We start from the raw sequence: 21,085 nt of genomic DNA on the forward strand, positions 1-21,085 counted from the left end.
GATACACAGTTCTAGTTTGGTTATTGGCATGATGATTAATTGTTATATTGGGACTGAGAAAAATTGTTCATCTACTACTGAAGTGTGTTAGGCAAATTTTATTTACCTTTTCCAGCATTTGTTGTTATAGGTATCATTTAGATGGACAGGAAATTTTTGGTAAGATTCAGAGTCAAGTCCAAAGATATTTATTAAGCAGCACTTTTTGTTAGCACATAAGACTGAGCTGATTCCAGCTGTTTCCAAACTTTAACCAATTAAGTATAAAAAAATAGTTGCTCACCCAGTCTGTAAAAAGTAATTTCCTTGTTGTTCCCCTTGCAAATCCTAGGGCGTTGCAGTGTGGTGGACAGTTTTATCAATTGGTTGACATTTTCTAGAAGACTATACAATAATGACTGAAGTTGGATGTCCATCTTTGAGCATAAATTAGTGTATGTGAGCAGTCCTTGCTCATGCGATAAGAAAGTGTATACACCCTCTGCCCTAAAATGGGTATTAAACGCCTTCCTCTTCCCAAATAAAAATACAGCCTCAGGTCTGTTATCTGTAACTTACTGAAAGTCCAAACTTGATACGTTATAAATACACTTTGTTCACAGTCTTAGTAAGTATGATTTATTTTCTAAAAGGAAACTTGACATGAATTTACTCAGCTTATCAGTGATGTTGGAATTCACTTTCACCTTAGCTGCTACCTGTTTCCATCAGGCTTTCTAACATCAAGGGATAAATTCTGCAAAAAAAGTGGCTGAGCTTCTCTGTATTAAAACAGATAGGCTCTATCCTCTTGCTTGATTAGGTATCAGTTGTGTTTGTCAGGGGCAAGTACTGGATAGCTTTGTTGCTTTTCCACATAGTTTTTCAAATCCTGCTGGTCAAAGATGAAGGAGGTCAGGGGAAAAGGAAACTCTGCTCCTACCATTTCCAGTTTCTTTCCGTTGTGATTCAGTTGTCCAAGATGTTTCTTTTGCCATTGCCGATCAAATCCAAATTCGCTATTCATGCTATTCACATCGTTATTTGTGTATGAATGTAAAGAATGTGTTGGCAGGTACTTGTGCCATTTCCTCCAAAAGCAGCAAAGTGGGTCCATGTAATCATATTCAGAAAAATAGCAAGTGCCTTATTAAAAGAAGGTAAAGTGTTGCCCCCTTGTTTCTTCAAGGAGGCAGTTTGAAGGCTTCTTTCATTATGAGATTTCTTCTGAATCTACTGTGTCCCCAGCTCATGTATGAGAATGGTCTGGTCTTTGCAGTGGTTTTTCCCACTGGCTCTTTTACACTCAGCACGTCTTTGGGAGCATGGGTGGCTATCACTGGAGTCAGTAACACAGTGGCTTTCTGCACCATGGCAGCTTCTGTCTGTCAGGAGATTGCTTCACCTGATGCATACTGGAAGCAAAGATGTCATTGTTTTGATGGTTCAGGTAGCTACTCTATGAGTGACTAATACACAGCTGTTTTTTTAAAACTGATCATTTTTCTCTGTGTAATAAGGCTTTCTGCAAATACTAATAGTGAACTGTAGTATCATAGTTCAAGTACCATTTTGGCAGCGGTGTTGAACTAACTCATCATCAGATTTGGTGACTTAATTAGGAGTTAATTGTTATGTTCTAAAACTGGCAGTTAACTATGCTTTCTCAGTGGGACGTAAGTATACTTCTGTAAAACCACAATAATTTGATGTCTGAAGATAGTGGGGTTTATGACTTGTGGGCCTACTCCTTGGGGGAGAACTTGGTATTTTTGTGTAGGAGTATGATGTGTAGAGCATATGTCTTGCCAAGCAGACTGATATCATGAATATTTCTGCTATCAAAGACAGACAGACAGACAGTTACAGGCAATCCTTTTTCATTGCCTCCCTAAACAATTCCTGTGAACAATTACATAACAATTAGGAGGTGGGAGGGGAGAAGAGGGCTGAATAGGCCATTTATTTTCTGATCGAAAGAAAGGGCTATGCATCAGTGACCTTTGGCTTTTCTTTAATTCATGTTGCTTGTGACTTCTGTAATAATACGGAACATGTATAGTTTTTTTCTATTTTGCAGTAGCATTCTTTATTCTTGGCATATTATATGTTTATTTATAGAGTTTTAAATTGTATTTTAATACATCCACATAATAAACATAACACCTTGTGTGCTTTGATCAGTTTCTTTGACTATGGAAAATAATTTTTCTTTTCAGTGGAGTACAGTAAATGCTGATATAAAAGCTACAGCAGACATTCAAATGAGTGAATATTTAGAAAAAGATGAAAAGCATGATCATATTATCTTTGTGTGTTACTTAAAGAATGTTGTAAATGTATGCAGTACCACTGTGCTGGGGGACTGTAGTCTGAAATAACATGGGAACTAACATATTAATATCAAGGTAAAGGTACATATTCCCCAGATGCATAGTTTTACCTTTTTCAGCTTTTATTATCTTTAGAATAGTGTTCCATTTATTTCATGAATACAGAAGTATTAATTGGCCATGACATGTTCCAAAGACAAAAGAAAGGTCTAATTCACTCTAACAAACTTGTTAGTCACTGTTTATATCAAGAGGATTGTGAATCTACAGAGAGTAACACTGTTTTCTTCTACACTTGCTTTGTTTATAAATCAAAAGTTTTTAAGTGACCTGCAATGTCTGCTTGTAGTTTGAAATGCTACTTCTAAAGCAGACCTCCATCATGTAGAACAAATATTTATCCCTTAAGGTTAATTCTTTAAGTTAATTTGGGGTGAAGAAGGGCAAGAAGAGAAATGTGAGTATTGTGATGTTTTTACAGTGTTGGGATTTTTTTGTTCATAAACATAGTATTTCGTACTCTAAGAAAAAGTCTTTCTGAAGTGAGTAATTGCTCTTTTCTGTGAGCAGTGGGCAATTTGTGAATGCTAAGCTCTTGGTTCAAATCTAAACAGAATGTATTTAACTTCAGATTTACCATACATATTAGTACTTCTAAACTTTTTCTTAGCATTCTTCTCGATGAATAGATCTAATTTTTAACTTGTCGTCTTTTTTTTTTTTTTTTGATATTTAGTACCTAAAGTGCATAGCTGTCTGTGAGAGTGATGCTTAGAGTCATGTTCTCTCTCATTAGTTCTATCAATATCTAATTGTTATGAAATCACAATATTACAATAGAATGATTTTTGTGATTTATCTGGTGAAGTACAGGATCTTTCACGTAACAAAAAAAGGGGTTTAAAGTTTTCATCCATCCTAATTCTGTTACTGTTTGCTTTGTTCACCAGTCACTCTGATCCTCCTAGCAGGGGACAAGACCTAGAGAATAAAACTGGTAGTGACTGTGTAGATAAAAAGGCAATGAATTCTGCTTTTAAGGCATAGAGGGAATAGTCTATAAAAGAATAAAAATCAGAATGAAAGTACAGTGTCTTTAACCTGCAGATCTATTGTACCTTTGAAAAGCTTGTACTCTGAAAAAAACATACTGATGCTACAAAGAGTCATAATTATGTGACAGAACACTTTGAAAAGAGGTCACTTTTTAGAAACTGGCCAAAAGGCTTGTCAAGAAAATAGACCACTTTATAAATAATTGCGGAAGTAAAGAATGCATTTCCTTAAAATGCCTAGGTATTGTTTTAGTGCAGTACTAGGTGTCACACTGTATTTTATTTATTCTCTGATAGTGATGTATTATTTATTTTCTGATAGAGCCACTTGTTAAACTTAGTGAAGATAATGGGATCAAGAACAGTACACCAAAGAGGAATATGAAAGAAGTTTCACATCAGACATTACAGAAGGTAAGATTCCAACCCCAGCAAACAGATTGAAATTTTAATGTAAGAATCACATCTATATAAAAGTCAGTACTCATTAATTTAGGCCATTATTTTCCTTCCCTAATAAAAAAATACAGATTTTCAAACCTGTGTCAGAAATTAATTCTAGTGAAGTATCAGTGAATGCATCATGTGAGATAAACATGGTTAATGTCAGAGAAACTGAAAAGAATGTTGAGAGGTGTAACGTTAAAAACTAACAAATTATCTAATTGGAAGTAACACATGCTTTGCATTTTACCACTTTTAAGTTCAGAAACCTTCGTTTCTTTTGCTGAGTATTTAACTTTACATGATATCAGGTGTTAATCTCTATAGAGCTCTTGCTACAGAAGAAAAATGATGCATAATAGTGATAAATCCACCTTTTGCTGTATTTAAATTTTAGCACAGTATTGCATATGCAAATATTTTCTACATATGTGTGTTTATCACTCTTTTCACAAGATAGTACTGTATGCATTTAGTGTTCTTTGGCTTAGGAAATATGATGAGTATTTAATCTTTACTGCTCAACATTCTACATTTTTACCTTATACAGTAACAAGATGTTCTTAACTAGTTGCTATTTGTATTGATATTTGTAATATACACAAGTAGTTTAGTATGTTAACAGGTGTTCACTTAAGAGGGCTCACTTGTATTTTACCATATGTTTTGTCTGCTGCAAAGAAAAGACATCCTTCAAACAGTATCATGCCTTTTGTTTGTCATTTTGCAAAACAATATTTGTTTAATTACTTATAAATCTTTAAAAGCATGCTTAAATTGAAGAAACACAAATCTATAACTTTGAATGTCAGTTTGGGTATGTCTATTTATTTTTTATTTGTGAATTAACTTGTAGGAAGTATGGTAATTTACAGCAGATGATGTGATTGCATATACTTGTAACACTTGCCATATGGTCAGGCAATGAAGGCTGTCATCTCGTTATTACTGAATGACAAACATCATGTTAAAATAATAACACACAGAATAGGAAGTGCTCACATTCATTTATCTTAAGGTAGAGTGAGTAATTGAAATAATATGAATGCTACCATCTGAAATGTCACACAGTTTATGCTTGCTTATCATCTATATTTCAGAACTATAATTTTGTTTGCCAGCTACTACATAATTTTTATCTCTATGGATATACAAAGTTATGATGGTGCCTTAGGGATAGGTGTAGAAGCTATTCATTGTTTGTTTCCTTACAGCTGTCATACATGAATTTAAGTGCTAGTGAGTGCAAAAGGTTGCTTTAAAGAACTGAGGATATAATAGCAGAATCTCAGTTTAGAAAGGTAGATGAAGAAAGGTACTAGTCTAACTCCTTATCACTGGGGAGGAAAGTACAAACTATGATTTTAATCATAACCTTTGGTTTCATTGAAGCATTTGGAAGAATTGCTTTCATTTCTAATTTCACCCAATAACTTTATGTAGCCATAAGGCAATCTCTCATCATTGTTGGAATGCTATGAATTTCTGTAAAGGAAGGTAACGACGGGTGGGCGTGCATATTAAAGGTTTTCTATCAAACTCACAAATTCAATATCAAATTCATAAATGTATATGAAGTTTGAGCGGCTTTTGCCCTAATTTATTCTGTATGTTAAGACCTCTCATTTATCAGAATCAAATCTGTAGTACCCACTTTGTAAATCATTCCGTAAGTTTTAAATTAATTTAAATGCATTGGCAAAATGTCCTGCAAAAACATACAGCATTTACTGAGAAATACTATGGTTTCAATATTTTCAATGTCAAAGCAAATTTTGACATTTTGTATTGCTACAAAGTGATGGAATTGGCCAGTATTTTGCAAGGTGAGTAGCTGAAGTTGGACATGTACATTCTACTACAACTCCTTGAAAAATAGTCTTTTCTACCCATGTCCAGAAAAATTGAGAGCACCTGGGACTTTCCCTAGTGAAAGAGTGGGGATGAAGCTTGACAAAACCAACCAAAAATATTTCTCCAAAATGACTAAGTGGTTACTGAGCACAAAACACACTCAGATGTCCTTTGCAAGCTTCTGGGGAAATCTCAAAAATTGCCCTTTATTTATGGAAATCGTGGGGTTTGGTTGTAACTTTAAGCAAATATTCCAGAACATTGAGTATCGGTTTATTGTTAATGACCTTGAATATGTGTAAACCTCAAAGGACTTCACGAACAAAGCATATGCATCATATATAGGTAGAATATGCTTCTTCAGACTATATATGAGAAGCTTGTAAAGTGGCTTCATTGGAATAGGATAGGTTTTCCCTTTCTGTGAATAGAAAATACATTTCAGCCTTAATATTTAGGTGCTGAGCTTCTGATAACTCTTGCTATGATTTGTTTGGGGGTTTTTCAAAAATCAAATTAATATTTAATTGTGTATTTACAAGACTTAAAAGAACTTGTTGATTTAGATAGCTAGTGCAAAACTGCCTGTGTTTCAAAATAGTTTTTCTTCTGAAAACGTTTTTTTAAATTCAATTAGTATGTATAACCAAATCAGTAATGAGCTCAAGATGCATCAGGAAGGTTCATTAGCATACTTAAACTTCTGTGTCACTTTGTCTGGAATTTTAACTTCTTTTACCATCTGCCCTTTGTTCAACAGCTGTATTATTGCAGCTAAAATGTTTTCCTCTGCACTATGTTAGAATTATTTTTAAATTAAGGACCATAGATTGCTTTTGTCCTTGTGCTTGATGTAATATTATTGTCATACGATAAATACATTTGAAACCAAAGGGTTTTTTCTACTGAATAGTCTGAAATATTATAAATGCTAAAATTGCTTTTGTTAGGTACAACAACTAGAAGGAAGATTCAAAGCTGTTGAAGGGGAATTAAAGAAACAGAAAGAAGTAATTAAAGACTTATTGAAGGAGAAAAATTATTTGGAAGAATCTTTAAAAGTGCAAAAGGAAGATGCAGACACAAGAGAAAGAGAGCTACTTAAGAGGATTTGTGAAATAAAAAAAGACAAAGCGGAACTTCAGTTAGTGAATAATGAGCATGAAAAAGAAGCTGCCTCTTTGAAGAGGCAAGTGGCAGAAGCTAACAGGTTGAGAAATGAAAATGAAGATTTGCTGAGTCAAGTGCAAGAACTGAAGTGTTTGCTGGATGAAGCCAAAGCAGTGGCAACCTCTGGGCAATGTAATTGCAAGATAACAGGCACCAAGGTTAAATTAAAAACAGCCAAGAAAAAGAGCTCTTTGGGACATCATGGAGCTTTTCTCAAACAGTCCATCAAGGTTATGAGTAATGTATTTGAGAACTTCAGTAAGGACGGCTGGGAGGATATGAGTGAAAGCAGGTACGGCTCTCATTAACTTAGCCCTGTAGAGGGGACACTGTGCATATGTAAAGCACTAGCAAATGGAGATTGAATTTCAACTACTGTTGATTTGGTATTCAAAAAAAATACTGTCAGATCCTTTGAAATATCTTGGGAGGTCTTGTTCTGAGCTTATTGACTGAAATTTGCATGCAAAATTAGCCACAACTGCATGAGTATTTGAATAGGTGCCAGGAAACCCAAAAGAAGGCAATGCTTGATTTCTTCCAGTGATGCTATTTTCATGCAGTCATGAGGCTTGAAATTGACAGTTTGGCAGGTTGATTTAATTTGCTGGCCCTTTGCATATTCACCACTGACAGCTAAGGATTCCCAGGCAAGCCTACTAAGTCAGTTTAGTTATCTTGTGACATACCGACCCGGGAGGAGAAACATTTTTTCCCCTTAATTTAGTTAGATAAATTTTGAATGACCCATTTCGGCTTGCTAGCAGATGTCTACAAGCTGTTTAACATCCTTTAAATTAAGAACCATCCACACTAATTATTTCATGTATGTTTTATGCACAGTCATTGTACTAACTTTAATTGAATGATGGTTAAAAATCAGTTCTTTAAAGGTAATTGTTACTGCACAGAGTCCCAGTCATGAGTCACAAGGCCCTCAGAAAATTGCACTGGCAAGCTTCATAAATGTTTAGAATTTTTGCTTCTGCTATTTATCCACATATACTTGAGGAGGCAACAGTAAGCCACTAGGTAAATGGGCATCAAACCTTGTCTTTCAATGTCCTAAGAGACATGCAAAGAAAATTCTCAAGCCTGTATTTAACCAAAATATAGACAAGGTGACAAAAGAAAAAATGAAATCTTCTTCATAGGCTTCATGTTGGCTTTATAGATCATATGGAGCAAATCAATAGTGGCAAATGAAGCCTTTGTGGTGATTCTCCCCATTCAAAATAGGGGGCTCCTGAATGCAGCGTCTTGAGAGAGAAAACAAATTAAGAACCATGTAATTTGTCAGTTGCTATCATTAATGTAAAACTTGTTTGTTTTTATGTTTAATTTAATATTGCAGATATGATTTTACATAAAATGCATGTGTTTTTCTGTTGCAATTAGTGAGCTTTTTATTTAATTTACTATGTTTTGCTTTTTAAGAACAAAATTGAGCAAGCAAATTGTCATTGCAATTTGAGTTTGAAGTGAAGTGGAAAGTAATTGTATGGCTTCAGTTGTTGTGTCTAGCCATAAATACTACTTTTGATAATTATATAATTCCCAGGAGTTAGGGAATTCTTGTCATAGAATAGTGAAAATTTTTGGAATTGATGTTTCAAGGTGTCATTTTCAACAAATTAGGGAAATATCTTCATTTAGTTCCCTCTTCTACTTATTAATAGATACTGTTCTTTATCACTACTAGATGTCTCTGGGTTTCTAGATTCAAGCCTTCAATTTTCTAAATAGAACATTCACTGAAAGCATTCAGGTGAGGGAAATGTGTACGTAGTTAGAAATATCTCTGTGTTCTTGCAGCACCTTCAAACTATTACATTGATTTCTGTTCTTACCAGTCAATAAGACATACCAGTGTGTCAGGACAGGTTTTGGAAAGTATAAACATGTTTCTGTATCAGCTCTTCTCTTCAATTTGAGCCCTTTTCTCTGGTTAAGTAACCTCCATCTCTAAACCATTTATTTTTATCACAGTGCAACTTAATTTGAACTCAGTTGGGCCTTTTTAAATGTCTTGGTTTAAAAATAACAAATCAAAATTACCTTCTATCAAGGGATTCCTTCACAAATCTAGTCGCACAAACGATGTTGAATAGCCACTTATGGTATAGAAAATTATATATCCAAGACTTCATGTTTTAAGATAGACTTCACTGAATATCAGAAAACAAATTATAATCTGAGGCAAGGCAGTGAAAAACTGAAAATTTAGAGCATATTGAGTGCAAGTTTAAGGAAAAATTTGAAGTAGAATGAAAGTTTCAGGTCCAGTTTCTCTGCGTGGCAGGCAATTTCAGTAGAAGGACTACCAAGCTTACAGCATTTAAAAGCACTGCAAAGGGGTGCTTGGCAGACATTTCATGAAGTGTGATTTCTGAGTTTGTCTTGGTCAACATTGCAAATGAAGTTCAATTGAAACTAAATGTTACTGAGTGAAGTACTGTGCATTTGTTTGTTTTGTTATCAAATGTGAACATGAAGGTAAGTAGAAACGTAGTATACCTTTGTGAGCCATTCACAGACTAGAAGTACTGTCAAGTAGTTTTTCATGTATATCACTTTTGTAGACTGCAACAAAAGCTGTCCATTAAGAATCAAATAAAGTCTCAGACCTCTGTACGTTGTAGATTGAGATTTCATTTGACAGAGTAGAACTTGATAAGACTGTTTCAGAGATTTCTTCTTTATCATATTTATAAACATCTGTTGAATAAGTCAACTTAGCACTGTTTGGATTTTATATTAGTTTATCTTCTTTCTTGCATGTGTTATTTTCTGTGTACTCAAGCATTGGCTGTTGGGAACTTTTAACGTTCAGCATTGTTTTGGCTTGTTTTCCTGAATATGCTATTTTAGTGACTCTGAAGTACCAACTTCTGAAAGTTTGGCAACAGTGATTATGAAGACAGTGCAAAACACTGATCCACTGACAGATAGAAGTAAACAACAGGGAAAAAAGCAAATACAAGGTAGTCAAAAGCCTTGCAACATTGTTCATTTAGAAGGCAAAAAACAGTGGTATAATAAAAAGGTATGTAACAGAACTTGTTTTTTTCTCCTGTGCAGAGTGTTGAAGTTTAATAGTTAGTATTATCACTGCTGTTCCCCTCTTAATTAATTTGACTCATGTTGTAAACTGAAAAGAGAATGTGCTTCCAGATATTCAGTGGGTAGTTTTATTATCATTTAGAATATTTTCTGAACAGACTGCAAAAGTATTTGGCGGAGCTGTCCTGCTTTCTCGTAGTCCAGACGAAGATTGCTGCAGCCATCCTATTAAACTCTGTCCATCACAAAAGCCATAAAGAACAGGGTGAACCCATAACAAGGAAGCAGCAACATCCCCTCCTCCCCTCTAGCAAAATGATGTCCTGGCTAATCAAGCATGAACACCTCAGTTCATTTGGAATGTGCAGAAAGAGTTGTCTCCGTCTTAGAAAGATGCTTTTGATTCTGTCCAGATTCTATCTAGAGAAAAGTGTGCTTTTAGATGCTTCTTAGCCCATTTACAGTCATTGTCTGGGATTTGAACCCCTTGTCTCATTCCTAACATCTATATGCTGTTTCGTCAGAGAAGAGGGCCAGCTGGTCATTTTCAAGGTCTTTAGAGGCTCCATACAAGCTGTAACAGACAACGCATTTTTGGACTTTTGAAGAGTGTCTAATATTTATTCCTCCCTGTGTTTGACGAAATAAATCACTTGAGTTCATGGAATTTAAAACACCAGCAGATATTGTTGTTTCTTAGTTCAAGAAACAAAATACTGAAACACTGAACAACTTGCTGCTGTTGGAAAACTAGTTTGAAATTCTGTTATGTATGGTGGTGTAATAAAGAGTTTGAAAACAGATATATTTTATTAGTCTCCAAAAGTTTAAAGAAAGTACAAACTCTCTGTTATTCTTGATTATGTTTCCATCAAAAGATCTATTTTTCTGGCAGAAGAGCTGAAAAAAAGAGAAATTCTTCTGCAACCATCTGTTTGTATAGAATACACGGTATGAGCAGGTGCACATGTTATATGTGAAAATCTGACAGATAACTCTTGTTATCTCCTGCTGCTCCTCAGTGAGGATATACAAGGCAGGGAATCCAGGAGGCTCTGCTGTTGCTTGGTAGTGTAGACGCAGCCAGCACCTCTCCCGTTTTTCTATATTGTATGAACTCTGTTCCTACTGGAAAGGACGAACACAGATATATTCTGATACGCATACGTAACAGACTGGTGGTCTTGGAGCATACACAGGAAGCATCCCAAGAGCCCTAAGCAGGTAAATATGGTTCAGCAGAAGTCCCCTGTTGCAGGGGCTTGTGTGTACAGAAGATAGTGTTGCAAAAAGGCTTAGTATTGACAATTGGGAACACCAATTTTAACAGAAATCTTAAATCCTCCTGAGGATTTAAGGACACTCCGGCTGGGTCATGGTATTCTCATACAAAGAGAGGCTAGACAAATCTCCTGACTCCTGAGCTATGCCTGGTGTTGGAGATGAGATTATTTATGACACAAGGACTTTCTCAGTTTTGCCCCATGTGGTATAAATGTATAAGACCCTGTGCAGGAGAGTTATTGGCACTCTCTTAGAGCTCATACATTTATCAGAGCTGTGGCCTGGAGTGGATATCTTCATCTATTTTGCTCATCATCTGCTGAGAGCTCAGTTCTCTGTAACATACAATCACCATTTCAGACTAGCATCAGTCATCCAGTTGCATGTCATCAGTGGTTGTAGGATCTTAGCATCATACTGATAAGGACTTAGTACTGGTTTCCATTGTTGTCTTTAAGACATGGAATAAAATAATTAAGAGACTGCTCAAAGGAGACAGACCTACAAGAGCTTGACCTCCTTTGTTTTCCTTTGCTTTGGTTTTAGTCTGAAAAGTTGGCACTTACATTTCTTTTCTTTTTTTCTATCATATCCTATCTCCCCATCCTTCAAATTGTGCAGTGATTTTAGAAATCTAGAACCAATGGCTAAGTTTCCCTACAATGTCACTAATTTGTTCAGTGCAGTTAGTAAATGATACATTGCTGTTTACTCTTTTCAGTTTGACGAAGAGCTATTTTCGTTTTGAATATTTCCAGATACATGTTTTATGGTATCACATAGAAATTGTGAATTTAAGACTTCTAAAACTGGATAAATGTTACAGAGTTCCAGAATAAAAGTGTTTCAGAATACACTGAGCGTTTTGGAGACAGGGAAATAGTACTTTGATTTTGGAGTAAGCAGTGTTCTGGCCATTTTCATTTTACATATTGCAGGCAGCATTCTTCTTCAGTCTCTGCTTCTGTCATTGAACATTTGATAGGTTCTGGAAATAGCGGATTTCTCAAAACAGATATTTAAAAGGCATGCAGCTGACTTTTGTTAAACCCTGTGCAAACACAGGGATTGTATTTGCATGTTCACAGAATCATCTAGGTTGGAAAAGACCTTGAAGATCACCTAGTGCAACCCTTAACCTAACATTGACAGTTCTCAACTACACCATATCCCTAAGCTCTATGTCAACCTGAACATATATATTCATATATGTTCATATATATTCATGCATCTTCCAGTTACAGATCAGTGTCTAATCTGATATTCCTCCTTTTGAACTAATAAGTCTGCTATTCCTTTTAATTTTCACTTAAATGTCTTGAAAAATAGGATATTATAGGCTTTCAAGTAATATACACCATCTTTTTTCCTACGAGTAAATTCATATCGTATCTAAAAAAATAATGTAGGCATTAACAGACACTTCATTTTTCTCTGGGATTCTTTGGAAAGGGTTATGATTTACCTGTAACAGTTCTTTGTGTTTTTGGCATCTGATGGGAAAGACAGAAATTTGTAATCTTTGATGGCTGATGTTGTTAGACTGATTTTCAAATTTAAATTCATTAGAATTGCCTGTATTATTTGAAGTAATTTTTGTTGTTTCAATTTAAACTGGAAGACTTTGGAGTATTGTGGTTGGTGTGCCATAATGAAGAGTTGCTAACTTTGTGCTTCTCTTTTTTTATTTAGGGCCATTCAAAGAACAAATACGTGGAAAAGTTACATTCCAAGAGGAGAAAGATCTGCTGTTTCATAACATCTTATCCATTAATTCTAAGCAAAGGTAGGAATATTACGGGTTCTTTGTCAACTTCATAAGTAAGATTGACAAAGCATTCCTGCCTGGTATTCCAAAACCTCTTTTATATTACACAAACCCACTTACATGCTGTTGCAGGATATGCTTGTTTAAATTTGCGTAAGTATATTTTCAGATTTAGCTCATTATTTTATAGTAAAATTATATAAAAAGTGACTGTCAAACAGCATCTTTTTGCACAGTTAAAATTATCTCTATTTTTACTAAGTCTCACTTACTGAATCTACTGACTGAAATAAGGCTTTTCACTACCTTATGTTCTTGTTTGCCCCTATAGCCAACACAGCCAATGAAGCAAAATTAACTGTATTTTGGCTTGGACCTTAAAAAAAAATCTGTTAACAAGATGCTGAAGCCTTTATTTCCAGTAATACCAATCAGAAACTTGAGCCATGTTTAACTTCCAAGTCCTTGTTGAGTTTGGAAAAAAAACCCCACATAGAGCAGTTATAGGTTAACTGAATTAATATACCAGTTTGCTCACTGAGAAATACTTTAGAGGCTAGAACAGTGTTTTGAAGGGCCAAAGAAAAATCAGAAATCGTCTTATTTATGATGATCTGTCAGTTTAGTAAACATGCCTTTTTATGTTTAGTCAACAGAACAAAAAGGAGAAATACCATTGTCCAGAAACCAGGCTACTCTGTTACTCTACTGCAGGAAAGAATTAAGTCACTGCAGCAGCAGATAACTGTTTTACAGAATGAAAAAAAGACAGCAGTGTCTTCTGTGAAGGGATTTAAAGAAATGAATGAAAAACTAACAACTCAGCTACATTTGGCTGATCAGAGACTTCAAACTAGTAAACTGACCATAGAGGTAAATACTTTTCGTTATGGTGTCTTACAATGTTCAGTTTAATTCTGTTGTAATTCTTTGAAATTTTCATAACTTTAATTTTTCTCTCTTAATTTCTTATGGTCAAAATTATGAAATGTTACATATTAGCATGCTTTATATGAAATTCTGAATCAGTTATTAAGTACAAATGATATTGTGGCCTGATTTACTATTGTATCAACAAAAATTATTAATCCTTCTGAAAAAGAAGTGGTCCTCATGCTGACATTTTACCTGCTTTCAAATGGGTGAGGGGAGTTCCACTTCTAGCCTGTGGTCTGGGAACTTTCCTAAGAGTCTGGTCCATCCACATGAACTAGCACCCATTCCTCTGTGCAGAACAAGCACTTTTGGAGAGACCAACTGTCTCCAAATGCCCCAAGAGTGGAGTGCTCAAGGCAGTTGGAGTTTTCTTCCAAAAGGAACTCAAACCAGTTCCATATCTCTTTAATCCCATCTGTCTCTGTCAAGGTGGAAAGCTAGAGAAGAAGATTTATGAAAATAGAGACTAGTAAACTGTTTGGTTAACAGCCCCAAAAATGCCAGCTTTCTTCTCTACTTCAGTCTTCATTCCTACTTAATCCTTTCCCATACTATTACTCCTTTCTGTTTTTCCCCATTCTCATTTATATATATGTATTTTGTGTTAATCTATATGCAGCTCCTCAGCTGGAATTCTTTTCTATTCATACTGTAGTGATTGGCCTGCCCTTTATAGAGCTGAATCAACAAACACTTTTGCAGTAATTGTCTCCTGTTGGTCACACACACATCCTGCTTCCAGAATTATAGTGCTACAACAGATGGACTTGCTGGAAGGAGGCAGACATTAAAAAAGAAATCAAATCCCCTCCCCCTCAAACTTCTCTACATTTCTGTCTTTGCACAGAAGGCAGAAAGCAGTATCAGGAGCAGCACTTTTCACTTTCTTAGGGCTGGGGAACTGCTAATTTCTAAAGAAGGGAAAACTGCATTTCTGTTACTCATTTTGCATAACTATATATGTAATGTATTGTTCAAAAAGATTTTCCAAGGTCATTGGAACCAACGGAGATCTGCCTATCTCACAAACAGTATCATAATGTAAAGTTTCATGGACAGTATGAACTTCACAGAGAATTATATGTGTAATTTAGGTAAAATATTCTGCTTGCTCAGACATCTTCATGATTTGCCTTCCTAGAAGACTACACCTTAGGTGTCCATAGAAGAGAAATGTGAGAAATAAAATTTAAAAAAAAAAAAAAAAAGGCAAAATTTGTGCCAAGGTAAGTGCTGCTGTAATGTAAAAGACTGACTAAAAGCAAAATAGCATGATCTTAAAACCAAACCGGTTTTCTTTGACTCCGTTTTTCTGGAAAGTTTGAAAAAAAAGTGGTCACTGGTCTATGTAAAGGGTGGTGCATTCTAAGCAGAAATAAATAAATGTTGTTGCAGGTACTCAAGGAAAAATCTTTATTAGGCATGCACATTTTTTTCCTTCTCAGCAAACAATTCAAATTCCCTTTCTTACAACTAATTACTCTTCAGGTGCCATACTAGTGCTACCAAGTGGGAAATTTAAAGCAGAGGCTTGGGCTACTTGCCAAATGAAAATTAAGGAGGTAAAGAACCTACACAGTCACTGCAGGATACACACATGTTTTAGAGAGAGGACCATGATTCAAACAGATCAAATGGTTGTATAGCACCATTAATTGTGGAGTTTGTGTGTTTTTTATAAGAAATACTATCTAGAAGTGAAGTTTTAAGACATTTCAAGGGAAATGACATTTTTTAATTTTTTTTTTTTCACTAGAAAGAACAATGTTGTCATTGTTTCTTTCAATACATCTGTTACTTCAGATTTTAGAATTTTCTTGCACAGGTAGAAGGTAAAAAAGAAGCAAATGAACCACAAAAAACCAAAAAGATTGAGACAATCTCTGGATTTAGGGAGACTCTTAAACACTTCAAGAGTGTCAAAATTACTAATATCCAAAAATAAGCTTCCATATGTAATCATAAAGTTCTGAGTAATCTTATAGTAACAGTGAACTTTTAATACTGGGCTAAGGTATGTATAGCATTCTAGCAACTGTAAACATTAACTTCATGGCTTGAATGAGATGCCATGTTGCCTGAATTTCGCTAAGAAAATAAATCCATTAGCAGACAAGGGCAGATGTTTGTGCAGTTAGTCATTTGTTGTAATCTCCAAGTATTCTAGTGCTAGAAAATCGACTCTAGATCTAAGATTTGAATATTCCAGATGTTAATTTTGCAACAGATTTTGCAGTTCATACAACCTAAGGACTGGCTGGTACCTGCTGATTTTCAGAATGTGTGTATGTGTATGGTTTTGTGTATTTTTCTTGAAGATCCACACAGACGTGTATGTATTTATATATATTTGTCTGTCTGCTTGTAAGAGTTCAGAATGCTAGATTCAAGTTCTTTTTTTGTTTGGCCTTATAAACTCTTCACAGTAATGTAAATTTCTTGCTTTGTTTTGTTTCTATTTTTACATATTTCTTCAAAAATGAGTGTAAAGTGACTGCACATACGAGAATCAAAGCTTGCATTTTCCAAGGATTCATATCAACACTGAGTGAAGACCGTCTGTACAGAAGTAGAGTAGTTACATTTTGCTATCAGTGTATAAAAACCACACCTGGAGCTGATACTTAATGTAGAAGTGAAGGGATTTAGTATTTCCTTACTTTCTTAGAAAAATATCTGAAAGGAATTGTTGGAAATTTTTTTCCTAAGATTTATTCCCTTCTCTACTCATTTCTATCACTAAGAGTGCTTATAAGAGTGTATTTACTCCATACAACAGAGTAATTATAATTACATTTATGCAGTAGGTGTCATTCTTGTTGCAAAAGTTCAGACAAAGTATATTGAATAAGAAATTAAAATGATAAGCAGGTTAAGTCATTAGCGCTTATCTTATTCATGTCAAGGCCACTCACACATACACTGCTCAAAAGTACTTTTGCATCAGTTCTCCAGTGTTTCTCAGGTGATGTCACAGGAAAAGCTGCAGTTCTTAATGGAACACCGTAGGCATTTGCAAAGTGCCTGGGTAAGTCTACTTCAGCAGGAAACCTGAATTTCAAAGAATGGGAACAAGTCAACCAGTCAAATGCTGAAAGATCCTTTGGAGAGAATAATGTGAAGGTTTAAGTAAAGTTTTTCAGATACATTCCTGTAGATATGTAACTATGTTTTTGCTTAATTGGGAAGAAAATAAGCTTTTTTTTTTTTCCTTTCTTCCTTTCTTAGAAGCCTCTGCACATTTTAGCTGTTATTCAGCCTAGGATTTTTTTCTGATAGCATTTTAAAAATTGTATCATAGAAACATAGAATGATTTGAGTTGGAAGAGACCTCAAAGATCATCTAGTTCCAACCCCCCCTGCCATGGGCAGGGACACCTTCCACTAGACCAGGTTGCTCAAAGCCCCGTCCTACCTGGCCTTGAACACTGCCAGGGAGGGGGCAGCCACAGCTTCTCTGGGCAGCCTGTTCCAGTGTCTCACCACCCTCACAGGAAAGAATTTCTTCCTTGTATGTAATCTGAATCTACCCTCTTTCAGTTTAAAACCATTACCCCTTGCCCTATCACTACACTCCCTGATAAAGAGTCCCTCACCATCTTTCCTGTAGCCCTCTTTAACTACTGGAAGGCAGCTATAAGGGTTCCCCAGAGCCTTCTCTTCTCTAGGCTGAACAACCACAACTCTCTCAGCCTGTCCTCACAGGGGAGGTGCCTCTGCCCCCTGATCATCTTCATGGCCTCCTCTGGACCTGCTCGAGCAGGTCCATGTCCTTCTTATGATGGGGCCCCAGAGCTGGACACAGCACCGCAGGTGTGGTCTCACGAGAGCGGAGTAGAGAGGGAGAATCACCTCCCTCGACTTGCTGGCCACACTCCTCTTGATGTCAGCCCAGGATACAGTTGGTCTTCTGGGCTGTGAGCGCACATTGCTGGCTCATAGTCAGTTTTCAGTTATACCCCCAAGTCCTTCTCTGTAGAGCTGCTCTCAATCCACTCTTTGCCCAGCCTGTATTTGTGCTTGGGATTGCCCTGACCCATGTGCAGGACCTTGCACTTGGCCTTGTTGAATTTCATGAGGTTTGCACAGGCCCACCTCTCAAGCCTGTCAAGGTCTCTCTGGATGGCATCCCTTCCTTCCAGCCTGTCGATGGCACCACACAATTTGAAAAAATTTAAGTTAAGCATAAATGGTAATTTTTACAGATTAACTGTGCAAGAGTTTACTACTACATCAGTAGTATATGCAGGAGTACTGACTTTCATATATAGAAGTAGTAGAGGAAAAAAAAGTAAAACCAGAGCTGTTGTAATGACCTCATATTTTAATAGATAAAAAATAATTTAATAAGAAGTTAGTTTGTTTCTGCTCTGTTCAGCACTGTCCCCTTCTATTCTTGCAGGACACATTTAAGTCTGGAATATCTTACTAGTATTCATCTTAAAAATAAAAAAACCTAAATATTTAACACTTTTGCCAGATTTAGTGCAAAATCATTTCTGCAACTATCCACCTTTGGCACAGAGGGTAATGAAACCATCAAAGAATTCTGTGAAGCTGTTTAGGAAAAGTCTGTTCCCAAAAACATCAGGAGAAATGAGATTTCTCCCACCTCTCCTTCTTTAGAAGCATACAGATTATCCTGTCCTAACTGCTTTGAATAAGAGTGTTAATTTGCAGGAACTATAATCTTTTGCACACAATATTCAAAAAGAAGTAAAGACAGTTTCTCAAAAATATTTAAAAATCAAAATGGCAAATTTTCTATTCTATTTTTTCTTAAAATATAGCAGAAGTGAAAGGTAAACCAGAAGGGATAAAAGTATGATAAAGCAGGATATACTTGCCTGACCTTTCCAGAGTTTGCAAATACAGTCTAAGACAGCAGAGGTTTATCTAATAAGTGAACTAAACTATGTGCCAATATGAGACTGAAGTCTTCTCAAAATTTAATTGGTTGTGGATTCTATGTTTTTTTTCTTCCGAGGTCACACTGCTGTTATCATTGGGTATACATGCCTTAAGAGACCTCTTTGCAGGCACAGTAGGTAACTCAAAACACACCCCCAATCAATGTATTCTTGAGACATTCTTCCTGGACTCACCACAGTGTTCCAGACCTGAACAGCAACATTAGCTGTAGGTAGGAAAAATTGTCTGTATTGTATTTCAAACTTAAATTTTGTGGAATTTAAGTTCAATTTCTGGGCCCTCTCTGTAGTTTTTGAAGGCTTTGAGTTGACAATATTGAGAAGAATAGATTGTGCTATACTGTAGTTTTATTAGAGCTTTGCTGAGCCTACTAAATTGAAAATCAGGCTATGATGTCACACTTACAAAGGCTAGAAACAGAGATGGACAATGCTCTGTGATTCTGTGAGACTAGAATTCACGTCTTTCAAGTTCTATTCCAAAAGTCTGCCTGGACTGAAACATGATCATAGTTAAATATTTTTGTTCAAACTTTTTGGTTACCAAATAAGGAAATCTCTATATAATTTTTCCTGTGGTAATCTACTGATTCAGCATTGCTGCTGATATAAAACAGTTTTCAAATTTCTATTTTCTACTCTATCAGAGAAGTTGACTTGGAAATAAAATGAGGAATTGCCAAATGGTAAACATGAAAGTAACTGCCCTTTTAAAATACATCTACTCCAAAATTTTTTTTTATTATTTATTTTTATAGCTTTGCTGCATTGAAAACTTACGGCATCCTGAAGTCAGTTCCGTTAACAAAACTACACTGTAAAATATATTTATCGTGAAACTGTGCTGTCATTACAAAACAAAAATAAAGCAAAATACCTTTTACATTTATATTGATCTCTGAAGAAAAATTACAATAGACCTATTGAATTATTGATGAACAACAGTTGAAGTACATTGCATGTAGGAAATGAGTCTCATTCATAAATTAAAGAGAACAGTTGGCATGAACTAGAACTGCATTGCTGTCAAAATGAAATAACTTAGAGATAGGTAAATTCTAGAAAAATTTAAAGAAAAAATTGTGGAGACTACATGAAGTTCATAGAATATACTTACGATCAATATGCTTTATATTGCTGTATCATGTAGAAATTCTAAAAAGTATACTTCTATATTAAAAGAAAGAACCTCTATCATAAGGATTAGCATGTTCTTGTAATGTTACAAATAGAGATGGTACACATATCTATAAGCATATCTGATATATTTATATCTGATAGTGTAGTACAGTAATAGAATATACTTGTATATATTTTACAGTACTGGAAGATATTGTCCTGTAACTTTTACTTTATGGATTTCGTGTGATATGTAGCGGATTTTTCTTCACCTTCCCTGTGATTTGATCAAACTTTCCTTGTGCATTGAATCTTATTTTATTATTAGACAAAAGAATAGAACTCAGTTGCAGGTTTTTTTCCAAAAATTCCCTGAGTAAGATACTATTTGAGGCCTGGAAAAGCTCAACAAATACTGTCATAATAGGAATTTCTTTTCTGCTCAAAGAAACGTCTTCATTGAATTCAATGTGATTTGCTCATTTAATTAAAGCTAAGCAGAGAGCTAGACTGGCTTTCTGAACCTTATCTAATATGTAAAGTTCTGTGGATAATGTATGGTTTTGTCAGATAATATTTATTCACCATCAAATCTCACCACAAAAAAATCCATTGGTTTGGGAATAATTATTCATATGTAGACCAGAGATTACATTTCAGCTCTGGCAGTATGATTTTCTCATAGATTGTCATCAAAAACCAGTTTGGGTTGCAATTGAATCAGTACTCTTAGACTTGTTCACTGGAGTGGTCCATGAATTATTCATTATTAGTAACTACCAATATTCACTATGAAAGTGACTTTACTAACCCCTTTATGCATGTGCTTATTTCTGCTGAATTCAATGAAATTTCAACACATCCTGGGTATGGTCGTAAAAGTAAGTTTTATTGGCTCTAGTCTTGAATATAGACCTCTCTGTGGTGAGACATTCTTTTGTGTTTTGAACTTGCAGGGAAGAAATTACAATAGAGGATGTAGCTGCATAATTTTTTAAATATTGTATGATTTAGTATTCTGATAGACTATGCAATAACACCTCTGTGTACCATTCTATATAGGTGCTACTAAAATGCAAGAAATAGTTGCCTTGGGTTTCTATCAGCCATATATCCTACTTGGAAGTTTGAATTCTCTCCCCTTGTTTG

General features: G+C 35.3%; 1 protein-coding gene across 1 annotated transcript in view; it reads left to right on the forward strand.

Moving 5' to 3' along the window:
* Positions 1–21,085, forward strand: part of CNTLN (centlein) — a 205,359-nt gene that overhangs the window by 132,995 nt on the left and 51,279 nt on the right. Inside the window, exons 13-17 of the mRNA XM_074812180.1 lie at positions 3,690–3,781; positions 6,616–7,127; positions 9,707–9,881; positions 12,875–12,968; positions 13,600–13,823. Of these exons, the coding sequence (XP_074668281.1) occupies positions 3,690–3,781; positions 6,616–7,127; positions 9,707–9,881; positions 12,875–12,968; positions 13,600–13,823 (1,097 nt within the window). The remainder of the gene's footprint in view (positions 1–3,689; positions 3,782–6,615; positions 7,128–9,706; positions 9,882–12,874; positions 12,969–13,599; positions 13,824–21,085) is intronic.

The sequence above is a fragment of the Strix aluco genome, chromosome Z (genome assembly GCF_031877795.1).
Source record: "Strix aluco isolate bStrAlu1 chromosome Z, bStrAlu1.hap1, whole genome shotgun sequence".
In the NCBI taxonomy this organism is placed as follows: domain Eukaryota; kingdom Metazoa; phylum Chordata; class Aves; order Strigiformes; family Strigidae; genus Strix; species Strix aluco.